Genomic DNA, 21,370 nt, shown 5'->3' with positions numbered 1-21,370 from the left:
GTTTTGCCTCTGGCTGATCGGATACGCATTCTGAGATTTCGCCATAGCAAACTGACTCTTCTTCAAGACCCACGATCGTCAGAATTTACTCGAAACGAGTTACAGTCGGAGTAGAGGAGCTGAAAACGATGTCATAAATTTTCTTTCTTACTTTCCTCTCGTTACAATTATACGAGTTTGCTCCAATCGATGATCGTTGGCATTTAGGTGAACAAATTTTGCGCGGTTATTCCACGTTATAAAAACAGCGATCGAACAGAGAAGTAAGCTTCTTGCAGATTACAAGCGTCCGCTCAAATCCGCTTCGTGCATTCACCGCGGTATTCAACAAGCTTGACGATCCACAGTTTTCAGCGAACATCGCGAAAGGCGCAACTTATCGACCGAGCCGGGGATTCATTATCGAGCACTCGAGCCGCTCCGGTGAAAAAACCAGGGAGTTTTATCCGGTCGAATAAATAAACGAGCTATGAGGCTAAATATTGAAAATTCTCGGACGAGCAAGCGCCTAGAGTTTTCTCTCCCGACCACGTGAGTTTTAATGAAACATTCCCATTAGCGTCAAGGGCCAAGGGAACCGCTGGTCAAGGGAATCGTTGCACAAAGGTTTGCTGGAAAACCGCGACATGGCCAGAGCTGCACACACCTAAATCACATCCACGATTCTCCTATACATTACATTGGTACAATTGGAGGATTTTTAACGGCAGAAAAATTCGCGCGATCCTTCGGAAGGCTATTTTTTTGGCGCTTTTTGACAGCCACGATGTGTCTTCCATCATAGAAGAATTATTTTTTCACATCCTTTGTTTAGGCGACAATTTTTGCACCTCTGGCGACTATTATCGAGTACTTTGATACGAAATATCGGGCAAATGCATGTCACATGAAACTTGTACAGGTGTCCCACGCAGAACACGGTATTCTTAGAACACGGATTCCATGTAAGACGGTTTGGCAATTGGGAAAGTACAGGTATTAGGTTGTCCGAAAAGTTTCTTTCGTTTTATGAGAAAATAATAGACGTTTTTTGTTTTATATTATTTTTTCGAATTACGAACGATCCATTTTGTTCAGTCGGCATAAATACCGCGACATTTCACAGACTTGTTTTCACGTTTGTACGAAGGTGCACTGTTGTAAAAGACACGTTTGCGAAAGGAAGACACATTTCCGACAGCTTAATACATCTATAACACGATTTCGCTGTAGCAGAGTTCGAGAACCGGAGAAAAGGAACGCGATGAAAATTTCCGCTAATCTCAATACTTTTTACAATTGTAAAAAATATCGTTTCTTATATCATTTGTCACATGGATGACTTTTTAAGCGCAGAATACTATGGCGCAATTGCTCAAAGGAATCGTATTTAATTCAGTTTCGTTCTATTTTCCCATAAACCCGCATTTACCTGTATTTGGTTCCTGCACCGAGGCATTTAATTTCTTCCACCATGGCACATCAAATAGCACAGCCATTCTGTGCTATCTATATTTCCCTTAACACTAGAACTACCGATAGTTAACACGAAGCTATTTTTACCAAATATATTTGTATATTTATTGATTTATTACTTTCTTACAGAAGCAATTCCATGTTACGTAGTACATTTTTGCTATTATTAATCCATTTGGGATCTTTGAACGAGGATTGACACGTTTATAAAATTGTAGAACCAGTCGTTTTGATTGCTGTGGTATTTCTAGCGTTAGCATCTAGCGATTCAGCGATCGATCCGGAATTTTCCTGATAACCGATATCGTCGTATCGAATGATACGCGGTAGAAATTTTAAAAACGTGTGGCAAGTTGTAGAAAACGAGGAAACTGGTTAATTGGGGTTCGATAAACAGATTGCAGGATCCTTTTACACTTTGACAAGTACCAGTCTTTTTCACTGCTATTGGTATAAGTAGCCTTAATACAAAATTATTTCCAGTTCGAATAGATAGAAAACAAAATAAAATTCATTATATTATTCTTTTAGTTATCGTTGCGAAAGTCATTACACCATCGCGGAAGAAAGTATAACACGAAGTAGGAATTTTAAAAATAAAATTGTAAAACCAGTCAAGTTCACTGGTGTGGTAGTTCCAGCGTTAAACGCTACTTTCTTATGCTTCCTGGTGTTCTTTTCTCCTCTTTCCTTTCCTTCATCGCTCATTAAGAATTCGTATTTCCATGCTGGTTGATATTCTCAGCCGCAGAAAGTGCAGAATCTCCGCGCGTGAAATAGAATCGGGCGGTGACGATAGCGCGCGCGCAAACGGTTGACAAACGATAACGTTAACGATGGCATAATTACCTTCAACGGCGGCCTCGTCGGATCTTTCCTGAGCACCACGTAACGAGTCTCGAAGCTGTCGTCCCAGTATTCCCGGCTGCGCATCCACGACGGCTGTAACAGAAACACAGAGACAATTCAGTTACGTACATGCAACTATCCTGCTGTTCGATAAGCAGACGAGGAACCGCGGTAATATGCAAATTTGCCAAGCATCTCGTCGAACCGCAAATGAAAATCAGCCGGACGCCCGATTTTTATGCTGCTGTAACGCATTACCTGGCTCTTTTTAATTAATAATTAATCATCGGCTGGCCGATAAGCAGGGACGAGGGAGTAACATTCGGCTGAACGACTTTCCACCACGATACCACCACTAGCATCGATGCAACGAGTCATACAATTTACGACTAACGATAAGAATGTGCGAGCTCCGGTTATTAACGATGCTGGTTAATGACAGAACCGTTACTGCGACTCCTCTACTAATTCACTGCTTGCTGCAGTGGCTTCCTGAACAAACACACATACATGCATACACACGCATACACAAATACATATATATATATATACATGTATACAGACAACATACATACATATATACACACGCGCATGCATGTACAAACATACATTTGTACATACAAACATACGCACACGTGCATACATACACATAAATATATACATATACACATGCACACAGATGCATAAGTACATACATACACACGCACGCACACACATATATACATACACACATGCATGCACGTACATACATACGTACACACCTATGCATGCATACACACACATACATATATACACATACAGACACATGTACACATACACACACTGAACGCCTTTACGGTATAGGAAAGCTGACAAGTTGTAAGTCATCCGTTGTGATCGCGAGTAATGCGTCGAGATTGTAGAATGGTCTTTTGTCGTTGGAAAAAAATAAATAAAAAATTTGATTGGAATGTCGTTGGGAAAAAATAAATTTTGGTGCTTCACAGACTTTCCTGGCGAAATTTGTATAGTTTCTGATTTTTAGAAAAAGTACGGTAACGAATGGAAAGATCGAAATTTGATAGAAGCGATCTTGCGGTTGGACAGGGCAGAAGATCTGGACGTATAAAGGCGAATATTTGTTGAGAATCGATGATCATTTTGGTTCACGGGATTGTTGGCTGTGCGCTGTTCGCGCGTTCCATTAAACGACGGCTTTATCGTCGTAATTGCCTCGACGTGATACCTTGGTCGATAACGAAAACGCGACCAGGTACGAGCGAAGAAGGCTTCACGCCTACAGCGCCTTTGAAATTCTCTCACTGTCGTGTTCCGGGCAACGTTATCGCCTTGCTTTCAGTGATCACTCGTTGAGAAGTCAGATCAAGTGAATTTTAGAATCACATTTCTCAAAATTAATTAAAGCACTGACGATTCCTGAAAAGATGAACGCGAAGCCTCTGCGCGTCGAACTTTCGTTCGTCGAACCTGTTTCCTTCGAAAATTTCGACAAACCTGTGAAACGTCTGTGATTCGAAGATGTTGGCTTGGTTCCTCCGAGGTTCGAGTTACCGAGGTTCCGCTGTAATTGATCTAGGAAACACAGGTTAAAGACTGATTTAAGCGTGAAGCTTCTGAGCAGGCGTTGAGTGGATAAAAGCTGGTGAGAAACCGAAGCCCAACGGCTTCGGAAAATATTGGCCAAGTGGCCATTGGCTGGAAGTTGACTTATCCGACTACTCGAGGGCTTCGGTCAGGTGTCGAGCGGATAAAAGCCTTGGAAGGCAAGCGTGGCTGATTACTGCGAAAAACCGTCGGCCAAGTGCTCATTGACTACTAAACTGATTTAGAGGAAGAAGAAGCCCGATGCTACTTGCTACCGTTCGAATAAATTGGCCAAGTGGTTATCGAGGCTCGAGCACCTCAAACTGTTCTAAAAAATCTTAGCCGAGTGGCTATTGATCTCCCAAAGTCCGGTCGTCGATTAATTGCCACAGGACCTTTCAGACAATTACTCGTTAAGGTGTTACCGAAATATCGCAGATTTACAATCTAATTTGTAAGAAAAAGTATTTTAAAAATTCTAAATTTTAAATATCGGACACCTCAAATTGTTTTAAAAAATCTTAGCCGAGTGGCTATTGATTTCCCAAAGTCTGGTCGTCGATTAATTGCCACAGGACCTTTCAGACAATTACTCGTTAAGGTGTTACCGAAATATCGCAGATTTACAATCTAATTTGTAAGAAAAAGTATTTTAAAAATTCTAAATTTTAAATATCGGACACCTCAAATTGTTTTAAAAAATCTTAACCGAGTGGCTATTGATCTCCCAAAGTCCGGTCGTCGATTAATTGCCACAGGACCTTTCAGACAATTACTCATTAAGGTGTTACCAAAATATCGCTGATTTACAATCTAATTTGTAAGAAAAAGTATTTTAAAAATTCTAAATTTTAAATATCGGACACCTCAAACTGTTCTAAAAAATCTTAGCCGAGTGGCTATTGATCTCCCAAAGTCTGGTCGTCGATTAATTGCCACAGGACCTTTCAGACAATTACTCGTTAAGGTGTTACCGAAATATCGCAGATTTACAATCTAATTTGTAAGAAAAAGTATTTTAAAAATTCTAAATTTTAAATATCGGACACCTCAAATTGTTTTAAAAAATCTTAGCTAAGTGGCTATTGATTTCCCAAAGTCTGGTCGTCGATTAATTGCCACAGGACCTTTCAGACAATTACTCGTTAAGGTGTTACCGAAATATCGCAGATTTACAATCTAATTTGTAAGAAAAAGTATTTTAAAAATTCTAAATTTTAAATATCGGACACCTCAAATTGTTTTAAAAAATCTTAGCCGAGTGGCTATTGATTTCCCAAAGTCTGGTCGTCGATTAATTGCCACAGGACCCTTCAGACAATTACTCGTTAAGGTGTTACCAAAATATCGCTGATTTACAATCTAATTTGTAAGAAAAAGTATTTTAAAAATTCTAAATTTTAAATATCGGGCACCTCAAATTGTTTAAAAAAATCTTAGCCGAGTGGCTGTTGATCTTCCAAAGTCTGGTCGTCGATTAATTGCCACAGGACCTTTCAGACAATTACTCATAAACCCTTTGCACTCCGAATTTTATTTCAATTTCGTTAGCAGCAGCTCCCAAAGCTTTTAAATGTTTTATTTGAAATTTACTTCAACTAAAAAGTAAGACAATTTAAATAAAGTAAGAAAGAAATTCATTTAAATATCAGTTTTATTCACGCTACTGTTGTATTTTGTAATTTTTAAGTGTATGATATATCTTGAAACAATTTCCAGGATGCAATCCTGCTTTTCTTTCGCACGTTTCACAAAAGAAGGTGAGGCTGAAAGAACGTCGAGTGGGACTCGACAAAGGAGTTCCTCAGATAAAAACTGATGTCGAGTCACACTCGACATACGAGTGCAAAGGGTCAAGGTGCTACCAAAATATCGCCGATTTCCAACCTAATTTGCAATAAAAAATATTTTAAAAATTCTGTATTTTAAATATCTGAAAAATCTTTAGCCGAGTGGCTATCGATCTCCCAAAGTCTGGCCATCGAATAATCGTCACAGGACCCTTCAGACAATTACTCACTAAGATTTTACCAAACTATCCCCATTTACAACCTAACTCGCAATAAAAAATATTAAAAAAATTCTCCTTTTTAAATTCATCGAACCCTTGTGGTCTACTTTTTCTCGCAGATTTCCTTTAGCGGAAAGTTACTCGAATATTGCGAATTCTATCCTGAAAATCCCATTGAAGATTGTTTATACGTTCTTAATAAATTAAGCCAAATAAATGACCTGGATTGGCTGTCGTTACACCAGAGCTCTAAAAGCTCGGATTCTAGACGCGAAAAAGAACTGATTCCGTTCCGGTCGATCTGGAATCCTCGAGAACAGTCGAAAGCAATTCGATCACCATTAGTTGGAGGAGGCACAAAGACGCTTTGGTATCCTTCGGGAAAGAGGGATGATCGTGGAACGGTAAATGGGTTGACGAAAGGGAAAGGATCGGTCTTGGTCCAGCGAGATCGCATGTTCGGTGAGACGATGTGTGGGGTCCGAGAGGAAGAGCAACTGGAATAAAAACAATTAGGGGGAGGAAAAAGAAGCAGGACGAGTGGCGAGATGGAAGTGGCGCGCACGAACTTTCCCAACGATTTATGGTCTTTGTAGCCACTCGGAGAATACGATTCAGGTTTTCGTATTAGGACACTTTGCTACCGATATTCTTGCCTCTTCTTGTCTTCGTATTATGGGATAACGATATTATCGTATTAGACCACGAACGAGCAAGTTTCAACGATAAAATCTCAAATTGCATGTAAAAACGTGTGAATCGTTGGAACATTTCTGAGAAATCGCAGTAGCAAGACTCGAGTATACGGCGAGCTGAGATCGCTGCTGACAAAAGTACGCTTCAGATGATAAATATTTTGTAATTAGAGGAGGCGCGGCGTACTTGGAATACCAAATACCAATACCGAAGCATATAGTTTGTTTGAGAGGAAGAAGAAATTGCAGCAGAGGACGAGAGGGAGGAATAAAACTGCGTAATATCATAGGCAAGCTAATAAACTTTTATACTGCAGACTCTCAGCAATGGCGGGAAGCGCAAGGTATCTGTAACTTTGGTGTAATTAAAAAATGGAAATAAAGCAAGGATTTCGTTACGGAGCAGCGATATTCCGATTTATTTTCGCCGTATAAAATTAAAAAGCGAGTAGATGATAAAACGATTTTCTCTTGTGATCTGATGGGACAAAAGTCGCAGCACGAGCACAATCGTCCCAGGTGTAAATATCGATTCTATGGTTCTTAAAATTAACTCGCAGTAGTCGCAGCAACTTTCGCGTCATAACCAACGCGTTCACAATGTACCCAACATCTCGCACTGATGAAACACTGCACCTCTTTTGCCTTCGCCGTAATTCACATTCAGAACAGCACACATCTCTCAGCAGGTTTTTCCTTGATATTCCGAATTAGCAAGGTGGCGTTAAAACCTGAAGCACCGTGTCGCAATTCGTATTCACCGAGTGTTCGCAAATTGGCACGAGACCATAGAATTAACGCGCAAACGAGTAGATCAAGCGGTTTACTGCAAAGTTTCAACATATTTTAGCCACGATTGCAACCATCGAATATTTGCTGAGACGTTTTTGCGAGTCGACGTTTCTTGTTCACTGGGAAATATCAAAATTGCGATTCGTTATACGAAGAATGTCAAAAAACAGAATAAAGACGTAACGTAAGAAGATGGTAACGACGAAGAAAACGATCTAATGCTCGACCAAAGCGGACTTAATTCTTGAATCAGTACGCGATAATTCCTGTGTTTTGTTCTTTGGCGCGTCGCAGTACGTTTGGCGCGCTATAGCAACTGGCGTTGTAAGAAGTCGAAATCTTAGACGGCAGTCCACTGCGATAATAGTTAACGTTCTTAATCTGCATCGTCGCAAAAGAATCCACGTGAGAAGAATACTGTGTTACTCGACCAAGGCCGTTGCTCGCAAGTGTGGGAAGTATGGCTGCGTGTCAGCAGAAGGCTGAACCCTAATGGAGTACAAGTTTTAGAGTAACGGCAGCTTGACCTTGAGCCTCGGCAACACTAGAAATAATCCATAGCGGCGCGTATACGTCACGGAAGACCCTAAATCTCACTTTTGTTCGGAGTTTCGAGCAGCGAGACTCCGCCAGGGTGGCTTTCAACAATCCCTGGCTGCAGATTTCATATTTTCGACTATGTTACTGTAGGAAATTGAATTCCCAGGCAACCAATCCGACGACAGGGAACGAAAAGAGAGAGAAAGAGGGAGAAAGGGATGGTCCTCGAGGCGGAAAGGCCGGCTCGATTATCCGTTGATCATCCGAGCTTCCCTGTAACAGAGTTAATCCCGGGGACGTTAATTAAACAGCGAAAAGCTCGGCTCCCGTCCCATCTAATCCATCGAGGCGGTCTTTTAACGGCGGATTATTCGCCGGCAGGCTCTTTCTTTTCATCCCCCCGATCGATCTTACGCCTCGCCTTCACGCGCCTTTAACGAAATTAGAGCCGAGACTAGCGACAGCCTCCTACTATCCACGGCAAACGTCCGCGCCTCTATTTTCTGCGGCTATCTATCTTTTCGTTTATCCGTCTGCCGGGTTTCTGAACTTTGGTATCGCTCGAATGGTTCATTCTTAGGGGACTGCAGACCTTCCTTTCAACGGACGTGTCATTTAGAGGAATTCGAGCGATGAAATGGCTTTTCTCGCGGCATCAGTATTTTCCATTTGGCACGACAGTGACGCAGGATATCCATAAGAATTGCGAATGTCTCGTTCATTACATTTGTATAGGTTAGGTTTGTATCGGGTACGGATTAGCTTTGAGTCAGATTAGTTTGCCTTAGATTTGACGTTAGGTTGGGCTCGCGACGGAAATAACAGAGATACAGGTATCCGTTCGTGTAACACGGCAGACATAGGTTCCGAAAGAATGTCATGTTACGCGAAAAATGGAGACACTTGATTAACCAGTTGGATGTTTTACGACGAGTATACTCGTCACGAAGAAATGGCAATATACTGTGTTACGACGAGTATACTCGTCACGAAGATATAGCAATATTATGTTACGACGAGTATACTCGTTACGAAGAAGTGGCAATATTATGTTACGACGAGTATACTCGTCACTCGTAAAACGTAGTTACAATTTGCTGTTTAAACTGCAATTTAAATGAAAAAGTCATCTCGTCACAAGTTAATCTACATTATAACAGCCACAGATAATCTGTGTTTGACGAATATACTCGTCATCGCTTACACACTTATCGAACAGCTAGCTGGTTAACACGATACAATTATACCTTCTGTAATTGGCAGAAATTTTTCTCCCAATTATTCGCCAAAGATTTTCTATGATATTCAAACGTGGGGTACAAGCAGGCCGGATCAAAAATCTCGATATTTTTAAGATGTAGCTACTGTTGTTTCGCGTGTTTCGACGCTCGAACCGCAGTGTTGTCCTGTCGATAAAACAGATCATCATCTTCAATTTCTCCCGCGAACGGTATCAATACCATTTCCACCTACACGTTCATTTTCCAATCTTCTCATCAAAATACCATCGTGCACGAACTCGTCATTAGAACGGACCAATTATTAGATTTTACCAAAAATTACAGCGGTTTCGCGGAAATTGTCGAGCACCGTAAGAACACGGTGCACCGCGAATCTTAATTAAAACACAGATCTTAATTACAACAGGAACGCTAATTATTTCTGCAAACAGTACTCGGTCTAACGAACAGCTACGAAAATTCCTACCGCCAAAATTCCCATGACCGACAATCTTTCCAAATCTGCTATGTATATCCGACTGAAACAAGTTGGTCCACTGATTGTTAGATTATTCAAGACTATGCAAACGACAATACCAGCGCTCTGCGCTGAGCAGAGACAGTTTCTTTTAATTAAATTCCGGCTCATTCGCATGATACGTCGAAACAAGCTGGCCGACGGTCAGCCGTGTTTTTAATTAAAGGATCGCAGTTGCATTTTTTTTAAATTGCCAAAGAGTGGGTGGGGGGTGGGGGAGGAATATTTCCCGCTGGTCGTTTGGCGGTCAGCCAAAGGAAAAGCGGGGGAAATTCAATTCACCGTAGCTCGTGGGACAGAAATACGCGCGATAATTATTTGCGCTCGCTCCTGCAAATATTAATTTCAAGAAACCCTTTCCTCCCCCTTGCTCCACCTCCACACGCGAATGGAAGAGGAATTTTTTCCGCCGGACGAAGAGGAGTAAAAAAAATATTCGCGCGCCATTCTCCCTGTCTCTGTTTCTCGCGTCGTTGCATTAAATTTCGCGTTGCCGGCCGGCTAGCTTGCAAATTACACTTGTATTTCATTCTTTTCTGGTTAGTTTTTAAATCGACCCTCTCGTTTCGCTCTCTCGAACCGGCTGGCCTCGATACCAATATTACCGTAATCGAAAAATACTACCGACGACATCTTCGCTGAAACTATTGGCCTCACGCGCTCGTGTTCTCTCTCTTTTTTTTTTTTTTTTTTTTGCTTCGTATCGGTACGCGGATGCGCGTGCCTCAAGTCGATGAATCGGTACACGCAGCGTACGATAAATCATTGCACCGGATGTGTCAGAATTATATCAGCGAATGAAATTTTTCGTGAAAAGCACGCGAAACTTTTCTAATTTTAATTTCCTGTATCGTGTCGTCCACGAATGATAGGAGTACAATTGCTGAATTTCCACTCGTCAGGAATATCCTGGTGAATTTTTCGAATATTAGTTCGAAAGGAGACAGAGGGTAGCAGAAAAATCGTTGAAATTATAAATTTAGTATTCGCAGCAGGTTACGTAAACGTTGAGCCGGTTGTAGGGTTTTATTCTCGGCGAAATTCGAAGCTGGTGATTTCTCATTAGAAGATGAACCAAGTGGAAAAGGTCGGCAATTACTGGCGACGATAATATTTTAAGCGATATTACTGAAAATAATACACGACAAACAACGAGAGGAATTGCGTTTGAAATGGAAAGCAGTCGTTTTATGATTATTCGTGAGTTAGTTGGCGCAGAAAAACCAAAGGAAATGGGAAATTTCGTGGTAGAAGTACGTGGAAAAACGAGAAATAATTTACATCTGTTCAAAGATTCATTTGATGCTGGATTATTACAGTGAAATATCGTATTCCTCGTTTATTACTTTGCCACATATTTTTATTTACATGTTCTCCATGCAAAGGATAATTACAGCGCACGTAGTATTAACAAAATTACGTTCTACAAACATTTAAGCTCTGCTTTTACGCATTTCAAGATTGCAATACCTCGGTATGAAAGTTTCCAAATAAACGTTGTTAAGTTTCGCAGTGGCTAAAATATAGAACAAATATAGAACAAGGTGAGTAGTTAGATAATTTAAATTTCCAGTTTTACTCTTCAACGAAACTTAAAGAACACGAGAAGTAGAAGTATTTTCCTCCTAAAACCTTCAAACTCCAAAGATTACCGGGCCCACAATAATTGGCTCGTTGTTAAATAAATTTAAACGAGGAAGGTTCTTAATTCGAGGAAACGAACAAATTTTGACGAAAAATCGCGCATTTCAAATTGTTCAGGTTGGCTGATAGAAGAACGACTGCAGGAATTTGTAATAGAAAAATATATTGGAATAAGTACAAGTATAAGTACAACCTGTATAGATGTTAGCCTTGAACTGGGTCTTTGATGAAGGGATTTGAATATACGGATTCCACAAAGTTTCATAATTAGAAACATCATCTGACTCTTAAGTATTATATGTATTATTATACTAATTATTACATATATGGTTTCCTTTTTTATATATTGTTGAGGTTGACTGATAGAGGAACGAGTGGATGAACTTGTAATAGAAAAACATATTGAAATAAGTATAAGTATAGTGTGTGTTGATCCAGATCCTCGCTCTTACAGTGTTACAATACGATAGAAGAAACTACGATAGTGAACGGGTTCATATATTTATAGCAAAGGACATTACCAAAAAAGTTAACCCTGCAGCTCTAGCTGAAGGCTACAAGAAACAGCAATAGAAATCTACTTATAGCTCTTTTCTTTCCAGACCTTGTAACCCAAAACATAATTTATATTCAAAGGTACGATAATATGGACCTCCGCTTATTTAGAATATCTTTTTGTTTCACTAAATTCTATTCTCTTCGTAACAGCGGTGTGCAGGTCACGGATATACAAAAGTAAAGATGTAGAGTTTTTCTTCAAGTAATTACTTCAACAAGAACGCTCAATAAAATTGTAATTTCGTTCTACTACGCTGCATTGCACTGCGCTTGCATCTTGGAATTATTTCGATAAAGACAAAAGGACAGAAATTCCTGCAAATTTCTAGATGTACAGTAGCATCTCTTTAAATGCTCGTCTTTTCGTTTCCCGTAATTGACCGGTCATTTCCACTATTATTAGGACTTTCCCTTAACTAGTTAACCGCGTTCGACGAATATACACGTCATTTGGATTTATTTCGACGCGGTTGACGTATATACTCGTCGTGTGAAATAAAAAATTACCATTTACTATAAGAAGTGAAAATTTTAGTGAAAAGCGTTACAAACATCATTTAGTGGTATGTTTCCTTTATACTTTCGGTAGATCTATCGCGTATTTTATAGAAAGCAGTTTGATTATTTGATTATTCTCTTTGCCGCGTATATCGGCTATTCCCCGAATTTGTTTGTCTTTTATATCAGCTTATGCGACTTTATAGCAGCTACACCGAGAAAAACAAATCCCCCTCGAAGATGTGCCGTCTGTTGAAAAAGTGGAATCCGTAAGGAGTCACGTTACGAAGTGCCATTTTGCGTGGTACGTTGCCTTGAAAAGCACCACACGGAAATCAACCGAGTTTCTGACATTTCTTTTATTATTTTCAAGTTATTAATAACAACACCATTTTCAACGATGGATCGTTAATTTTTCGTCGAATAAAAATACGATCCCTGCTTCTAGTTTTGCTTTACTTTTTTCGTCAAACTTATAATAGTAGCATTTGCTCTGGTTCGACGCGTATACTCGTCGCTTGATTTTATCTGCGCAGCTCGTAAGGGATTTTCGAAACTAAATTCCGCGGTTAACAGATTAAGGGTAACCAGGTGGAAGCATCGCTAATGAGCCAGCGATGTCGATGCGACACAAAGGCGAAATAAAAGAAGCACAAGTATAACAAGAATTTTCCAGGTTGTTGTACAGAGATCGATCGATGGATCTTCTTTCTTATAATCTCGCTTTGAATTTCTATGTTACAACCGCGACTTTTCCACGTTTCTCTTGAGAAATTTCCAAGATTCCGGTTCTCTACGCGATCATTCGTCGCCGAGGAGACGCGATTTTCGATCGAATCGAACAGAGACGATAACGCAACGCATAATTTTTCAATGGCACTGCGTTACAGCAGATTAGGAGACTGATGTCTCTCAACAGACTCAGATACGTCAAACATAGGAAACATCGTCATCCTGCGAAGTAGAACGTGCTCATCTGTTCCAAGCAGCTGGCTCAATCGTGTAGATGATCCATCGCGCTCTGCTGCAGGGTAATCTTGGCACGAGAGTGACTGCAAATCATCAACTATTCCGCGTCAATCACGCGTCAAGAACAAAGGAATGCTTAGCGCAGTGCATGCAACCATTTGCCTCGTGCTCCTACACGTTCCCGTTGCTTTTACGTGTTTCCTTTGTGCGAATGCGCTATTACTATTAACCAAAGCACATTGGCAGCGAAATAAATCGTGCAGATCGTATCAATCAATCCTGACCAAGGGATCCTGATAAATTTCAACCCTAATTGTTCTTTTTATCGGTAGAATCATCTTTATGGCGCTCTGAATAGCTTCTTTATCCTTGGAATTTCCTCTTTTCTTTTCTTCTTCTTCTTTTTTCTTTTTTTTTTTTTTTTGGCAGCCTTATGTTGCTTATTTATCAGCGGAACTCTTCTTTCAGGGGGATTCAACTTCTATTATCTTTGGATTTATTCTTTTATTAATGGAAGACCAAATTTGTTCTCCTTTGGTGAGCACGTGTCGCTTATTTAGCAGCGCGGTTCTCTCCTATTGGGTTGGCAACTAAGTGATTGCGTATTTGTCAATACCAACTAATGACAAAATCCGCAATCACTTAGTTGTCAAGCAAATAATTCTAAAAACCGGAATTCTGTTATAGACACGATACAACGCAGCGCGAATTAGTACTCGTTACTTCGCGTCGATTAATTACATGGAAAATTCAGGATTCGTGAGGGATTCGGCTGGAACCGGCCGGATTATGGGTAATCGGGTATCGGCAGCCGCGTAATGCTCGCTGATGGGCCCCGGTGTGAATTACTTTATCCGAAAATACGTAGGAAATTGCGGCCACGCATTATCGCGCGATGCGTCATCGCGAGCGCAACCGGCCGCGATCAGACATCGACCTGGGCAAAATGAAATTTACGACGCGGCACCGCGTATAATGCGTGCGTCCCAGGCACCGAGGGCTGGTCGTTCGCGGACCTCGAAACAGAGGGACGAGAGGGATAAATCGCGTTTGCGCCCGGCATCCGCCGCCGCCGCCGCCGCCGCCGCCGTACCGTCGCCGCCGTAATTACTCGTCCCGTGGCGCCTGGAAATTTACCGGAAGGATCGACTGCGTTTCCAGCGATCCTTATCACCGGCAAACGTAGTTTTTCAACCGCTCGTGCAGCCAATCCTTGGGAAATTGCGAAAGAGACGAGGCGGTTCTATCGCATTTCGTTCGAGCCTCGCGTTTCCCCATGTTTGTAAAAATACAACGCTGTGAATAATTAGGGTAATAATTATGATACGCTTGAACACAGATTCGGCATTGTCTTTTCGATATTTCCAGTGAGCAACCACTGATCAGGTTTTAGATGAGTCAAGTGAAATTGCCTTCGTGAAACGCACGGTGCACGCTAGAAAATAGGACGTCGTGTTACACGTTGAATTATTGTCTTTCGTAACCGAGACAGACAGGCAGACGAAAAGAATTCGTACAGCCGCCACTACGTAAACGGTTTCAAGATTTCCGAATGGGATGATTAGCGTGATCGCTGCTGACCCGAAAACGATCCACACCCTGTGGCAAATTGTCGCAGGACAAGTTTACCATCGGCAGAAACGACACGTAGAAAACAAATAGGAAATACAAAATGGACTTAGAAACGGAATTAAACGAACGATACGATATGATTATGAAGCGAAAAACTTCAAATAAACTGGCGGATAATCTACCTAAGAGATTAATAAAAGTAATCTCAGAGATAATAGAAAAACCACTATTGGGGAATATTTGGGGATTTTAAAGAAGTGCAGGAATTCTGTAATACTTCGATGAAAAATCGTAGGAAAAATCGAGCACTTGGCGATATTTTATCGGAGCGCCAAGCAAAGGTAGAAATCCCATGATATTTCGGCGAAATTTTAAGAAAAGGACACAAGTTTGCGATATTTCCACAAAATCTACTGTTGAAGTGATCGATACTTCTGAGAAAACTCTACATCTGGTCTTCGGCTTTCACAAGGCGCCGATGTCGTCTATAGCGCATAGACAAAAGAATGCGTTGACGACAGACGATAAGCGGCACACGTGCGACGTTTTTTTCGGCGTTCCTTTAGTCATAGGGTAACACTGCTAGCGTGCGGATCTGGACCAGCTTACATATATATTCCTACTTGTATTTACACTTCTATATTAAATTATATTTTCTACCTTACAATCTATCCACACGTTTCTTTGTTCACACATCTAATAACCTCAACATCTACAAATAGAGAGTTTTACGATATCTCGTGGAAATCGTCTCGGGCTAAATTCCCTGTTCCGTGAAAATCTCGTCATAATTTCGTGGAAAATGCAGGATTTCAGCTAGTTCGACCGGTATCGTAGGAAGATCGTTCTACAGCCTCGTGACAGCCAGTAAATTGTACAAGGTCGTAAGGAATCGATGCTGCGTCTGGACATTAACGGTCGTGGGAGGAAATGTGTCGTTTCCTGGCCGGACCGATGCCGCAATGAAGAGGAAACGTCCGATAACCGACGACAAGGTATTCGCCTACGCTCGACAAACTTGCAGGCATCTGGAACGTTCGAAAGCCAGGCAAGACAGTGGCGGCTGGAGATTCGGTCAAGGTTTGCGGGTCAAGTAGCGGCTCAGAACAGCTTGCACGCGTTCCCTTTTCCTACTGCGAACGTCGGGATTACTCGCAACCATAGCCCAGCCAGCTGTCGAATCGATAGCATAATCGAAACCGTACGATTTCAGCTTTCCCTTGGCACATTCGACCCAGAAACCTATAAAAATTGTTAGCAGAAACCCTGTGTGAAAATTGTTGAGATTGAGGATGACTGATCGAAGAACGAGTGGATGAATTTGTAATAGAAAAGTATATTGAAATAATTAAAGGTATAAATTTATGCTGATTCTCTGAATGCTTACGCTCTTAGCGTTACTAGACAATGGGGAGCACGTTCATATTACAGGATCTTTACTACGATTAGTTGATTTACAATAGATTAAACAGATGTTGGTTAAACAGGAAACGATGTTACGAATTTCTATTGGAATATTAATTTTTGGTATTTGTATTTTCGTCCAGTCGCGGGGAGACGCGATCGCGTTGAAGCGCGTCAACGGGAGTCGTAAATTCCCGTCACGATTATAACAATCGACACCACGAACAGGTCGATCCCCTTATTTCTTGTGGGATAATAGGGACGTTTGTTGTGTAATAAAACTGTAATCAACAGTTCTATAATGTATATATTTTCAATAACTTATAACACTTGATATTACGTCGTCCAAGTATATAACATTAACTTGATGTCGCGTAGACTGTAGCGATGACGATATCCTGTTATTGGATCAGGAGTTGACTGACTTCATGAGTTGACTACGTCGTGATTGAAAGAACAGTAGATGATTGCTCTAAGAATAAGACCCTCAACTTGACTATACGAAGATTGGAAGAACAGAAAAATTGGAAGTTCTTTTGAACTAAGAACGCGGATTCGTTGTTCACACTTTTCGGTAGAACAGCGAGGGTAACGATCCGCGATGTCCATTGGTTATAGCCAACGTTAATAAATAAAAATACGAGGAGAAAGTCTCCTGCGGATGTGGCTCGTGGGTGTCCTTGTTCACGGGAAAAGCCTGCTATTTCGCTACACAAACATCCGCTTTCTCCGTAATTAGTAAGAGCGTGTAATAAACATAAGGACTGTTTTAAGGACCATCCATAAACCGAAGATACTTATATGAATTGAGATTAAGCTAGAAAGATTCGGTTTATGGTGGTTTCTTAGGTTTATTGCTGGTCAGTGTAACGATGTGTAGGCCCTGGCAGCCAGACCATGAGAGACGTCGCACGGACCATCTCGCGCGACGTAACAGTATTTTTCTGAACGATGTAAACCCAATTTTAATTTATAAACCCAAAAGTAAATTTCTCTTTCAAAAATAGATTCGATCAGAAAGTCCAAATTCTGGCGACTTACGTCGTCAAAGATGATCACCAGACTGGATAACATACAATAAAGAAGAAGAAGAGGCGAAGTGAGAAGATCGGATTTGCACTTGAAGACTATCTACTGGGTTGGCGATTAAGTGATTGCGGGTTTTGTCATTAGGTTGTACTGACAAACCCCGCAATCACTTAGTTGCCCAGCCAATAGTACTCTTGAAAGAACAGAAAACTATGTTCGCGTGTTTGATTTTCACAGCGAGCTTCTCTCAAAGGATTTATCAAGCGAAATTAAAGAAAACGTGGATATAGCCGCACGTAGCTCGCAAGTCGAGTGTCTTTATCGAGGACGAACAAAAATATGGCAAGACGATGGCGATAGTTGGAGGATATCGTCGTAAAACGCGTTATCGTTTTCTACTACTCACCTGCTTGCGAAGTCAATTTTTATTACGCAGCCTTGAAACAGTGTTTTACGTTTTCTTACTTACAACGGTGGAAAAACTGGCGTGCTGTGGATGTTAATCAATTTTCAGGTGACAATATCTATCACTTAGAATGGAAGCGAAGATTGAAGCCAAGAATGAAGATTGAAGCGCACATCGAAGCGAAAATGGATGCTAGGAAAAATACAATTTCTCGATATCGATCGATTTTTAACCAAAGAATACCACGAAAAGTGAGAAATTAACGTGACAATTTACAACGGAGTCGAAACTACAAGTTCCCCGTGTTAATTAATTTTCCATCTGCCGGATCGTGTGGCAAAAAGTAAGCTACGACGAGTATACTCGTCAATCAAGAAGCATATGTGCCTGTTATAATATAAAATTAAATCGTAATGAAACGACTATTTTATTTCTTCGTTTTATTACCCACTGTGCTCGTCGTAACGCGAAATATCGTCATTTTTTCGTGACGAGTATATTCGTCAAAAACGTCAAACTGGTCGAGCAACCTTAAAATTCACATATACTGCGTAATTTTTAAAATTAAATTACAAGAACATAGGTTACGAGAGCAAAATGGAATTTTTCAACGACGAGCAATTTTTAAATCGACGATAAAGAAAGCTATTATATTCACTTACAACAATTTTCTCGCGTGAACCAACTTTCACCTTATTATCACCGTAGCTAGCGTTCAAAGTGCAGAATTCCCGTTCGAAGCGTAACGTTTCTTTTTCCTTTATTTTCCTGTCCTTTTTTTTCTTTTTTTTTCTTTTTTTTTTTTTTTTTCTTCATTCGACTATGCAAATATGCAATGCACACAGCGAGGACAGGGAATAGGATCCTGATCAGGAAGACTGGCTTTCATCGTAACCGGAACGTGTTCGACGACAGCGGAGGGACCACACGACGACGATGTCGAGGCGAAAGAAGACGAACGAGATGGGAAAAGGGGTGTGGGCCTTTTCCTTCCGTTGAATTCTAAGGTATCGACTTTTCAATTGGGTCACGTACACTGTACCCAATGCGCCTGTACGTGTGCACTGTGCACAGATGTTAGGAGGCGGCGGCAGCGCTCTACGTTGGGAATACAGCCCTAATGGAAATCGAAAATACGGATCGCGAGTGAAAATCACGGTTCCCTGAAGCTTGCGATTCGATTTCCAAAAAAAAAAAAAAAAAAAAGAAAAAAAGAAAGAAGACTCTGCTCAGAACGAAACCGAGTAAATTCTTTTCCCATCGTTGCAACTTCCATAGAGGTTTGGTGGCACAGTAGAGGGCGTGAAACACAGCGGAAACGTTTCCACCAAAGTAAATCGCGCGCTGTTTCACGGAACAGGCCAGAGAGATGCCGCGAAAAAGATATGAAACTGTTATGACCCCGTCCACCCTCTATCCATAAATGTTTTACGACCGCGATATCGTTGTCTTCTACACGAGAATTTCGTGTTCATGACGGTGCAATCCACCTCCTACGAGCCCGTTATCCTTCAGGATACAGCTGCTTCGAAGGTCCCTCTTAAACGACTCCATAATGAACCTGTTTTAGAATTCATGTTACGGAGCATGCGATGTCGAGATAGTTTATTTCGCCGTGCAGCAAGCGGTGGAACAGAGCTACGCCAAGATAGACCAAGTCCTGAAGATGACATTGATCAACAGCGAATTAATTGCCTTAGCACGAGGTCTTCTCGCGATTTGCAAATTTCCTGTTAACCGATCAAGCTAAAAATGTAGCAAATTTAGCGAACGTTCGATCGTAGGCAGCTTGATCTTCGGATCGAAGTCGAAAGCGCCGATCGAATTTTCGAAATTTCTCCCAAGCTGGCCTCTGCGTTTCTGCGAGACGGTCGTACGAAATTAAAATATTCCATTTTAGGAGAACTACCACAGTGCTGAAATTGAGCAATTCCTTAGGACAAGGTCGTGCGCGGTAGCGACTAAAATTAATTCTGCCCCATTTTCACCAGATAGTAACACTGTTATTTCAGTAAACACATATAACAATCCTGTGCAACATATTTCTCAGTCATATTGTTTATTCCATTGCTTTCGCTGTTTTGACACGTTAAACGTACACGTTGGTATTCCCAATGTTAGCCAGGTAGCTATCGCGTGCTGTTTGAAAACTTGGAAAAGCGTGTGCCTAAAGCGATTTTTTTTTTATTTGGTGGACTTTTTACAATCGATTCTCATTGAGAATTATAAATAAACTATTTTGGCATGGTACTGTAACTTGGATTATAAGAGTTTATAGTACGTTTGATTCTAGTTGAATTTAATGTTTAAATCTGAAGAGCCTGCGGATCTGATCCGTCGTGTCAAGTAATTGGATGACTAATGGCTTTTGGTGCTTGTTAACTCTAATTTCTCCTTTAACTATGGGTATCTTAAGGTCGCGATGTATTGTTTCGTTGGTAACATACCAAGGTGCATCTATTAAGGATCTTAGAGTTTTTGATTGGAATCGTTGGGAGAATTTCTACGAATTACTCGCGTGCCTAAAACGTGAAAGTAAGCGACGACGAGTATACTCGTCGAACACAGAATACGTACAGCTGTATAACGTACAACTATACACTAGTTACATCTAACCAAAGGATATAACGAAAGAACTTAGAGCGGTCGGTACTGCAGGACACTGCCCTGCATCCTAACAAAATTGCAGACCCTGCGATAGATAGCACGTGAAACGATCGCTGTCCAAGCTAATCCAAACGTAATCCTCCGTAACATGATACTCTACAAACCAAACGTCCACTATTTTTAACATTTATTTTTCCCACGCCTCGCTATGGATGAATCATCCGCCATGCACACGCAAAGTGTAAAGTCTAAATTCGTCGCTGCTAGGAAACCATCCTTTCTCATTCCCTTTCTCTTTACCTTCGCCGTTCTCCCTTTCATCCCTTCCAGTCCAGCGTCAGAGGAGCTCACACAAGAAGCCTGGTGGACAACGTTGGAGGAAATTTTCGCTGGTCAACTGGACTTCGTGTGAGTGTGTGTGCGTGACAGAGAGAGAGAAAGAGAGAGAGAGAGAGAGAGAGAGAGAGAGAGAGAGCAGAAACAGGAGAGTGGCTGACTGAGACCGGTTAAGGGTCGGGTCTGTGCGTCGACCGCATTATTCATTCGAGCAGCGAACCGAGGGTTGGTGCGACACAGTCGAAGAGAAAGGGAGAGTCGAGGAGAGTGTTTCAGTACGTCGGCGAGTAATGCGAGCGGTAACGGAAAGCTATTTAACTTGCGGCTACGACGGACTTCCGACTCGGTTACTCCCCGGCAATACGCCTGCCTATCCCATGTGTTCGTGTCTAACTTGCACTTACACCTTGCACCAGGCAAACGCATCCGTACAACTTACACAATTACGGGTAAGCTGACAACCATGGTTTCGCCCGAGACCCATCGTTACACGAGCTTATGAGTTACGCTTGAATACAAGTTGATGCGTTTTTATGGCTCGTTTAGGTTTCGCGTTACTAGCGAGTTGTAAGTAGTAGAACGTTCGCCAATTGTTACGTGGATCGTTGTCGTGCGAAGAAAAAGATATTTTTATTGCTAATTTCAAGCATTTACGTTACTCAG

General features: G+C 41.3%; 1 protein-coding gene across 5 annotated transcripts in view; it reads right to left on the bottom strand.

Moving 5' to 3' along the window:
• The window catches only part of Alpha-man-iib (alpha-Mannosidase class II b), a 180,384-nt gene that overhangs the window by 27,882 nt on the left and 131,132 nt on the right, over window positions 1-21,370 (bottom strand). For all 5 annotated transcript variants that reach the window (XM_072018031.1, XM_072018034.1, XM_072018035.1 and 2 more), the window contains one exon: window positions 2,305-2,397. In XM_072018031.1, coding sequence (XP_071874132.1) covers window positions 2,305-2,397 — 93 coding nt within the window. The remainder of the gene's footprint in view (window positions 1-2,304; window positions 2,398-21,370) is intronic.

The sequence above is a fragment of the Bombus fervidus genome, chromosome 15 (assembly GCF_041682495.2).
Source record: "Bombus fervidus isolate BK054 chromosome 15, iyBomFerv1, whole genome shotgun sequence".
Taxonomy (NCBI): Eukaryota; Metazoa; Arthropoda; class Insecta; order Hymenoptera; family Apidae; genus Bombus; species Bombus fervidus.
This window is presented reverse-complemented; position numbering and strand designations above follow the sequence as displayed.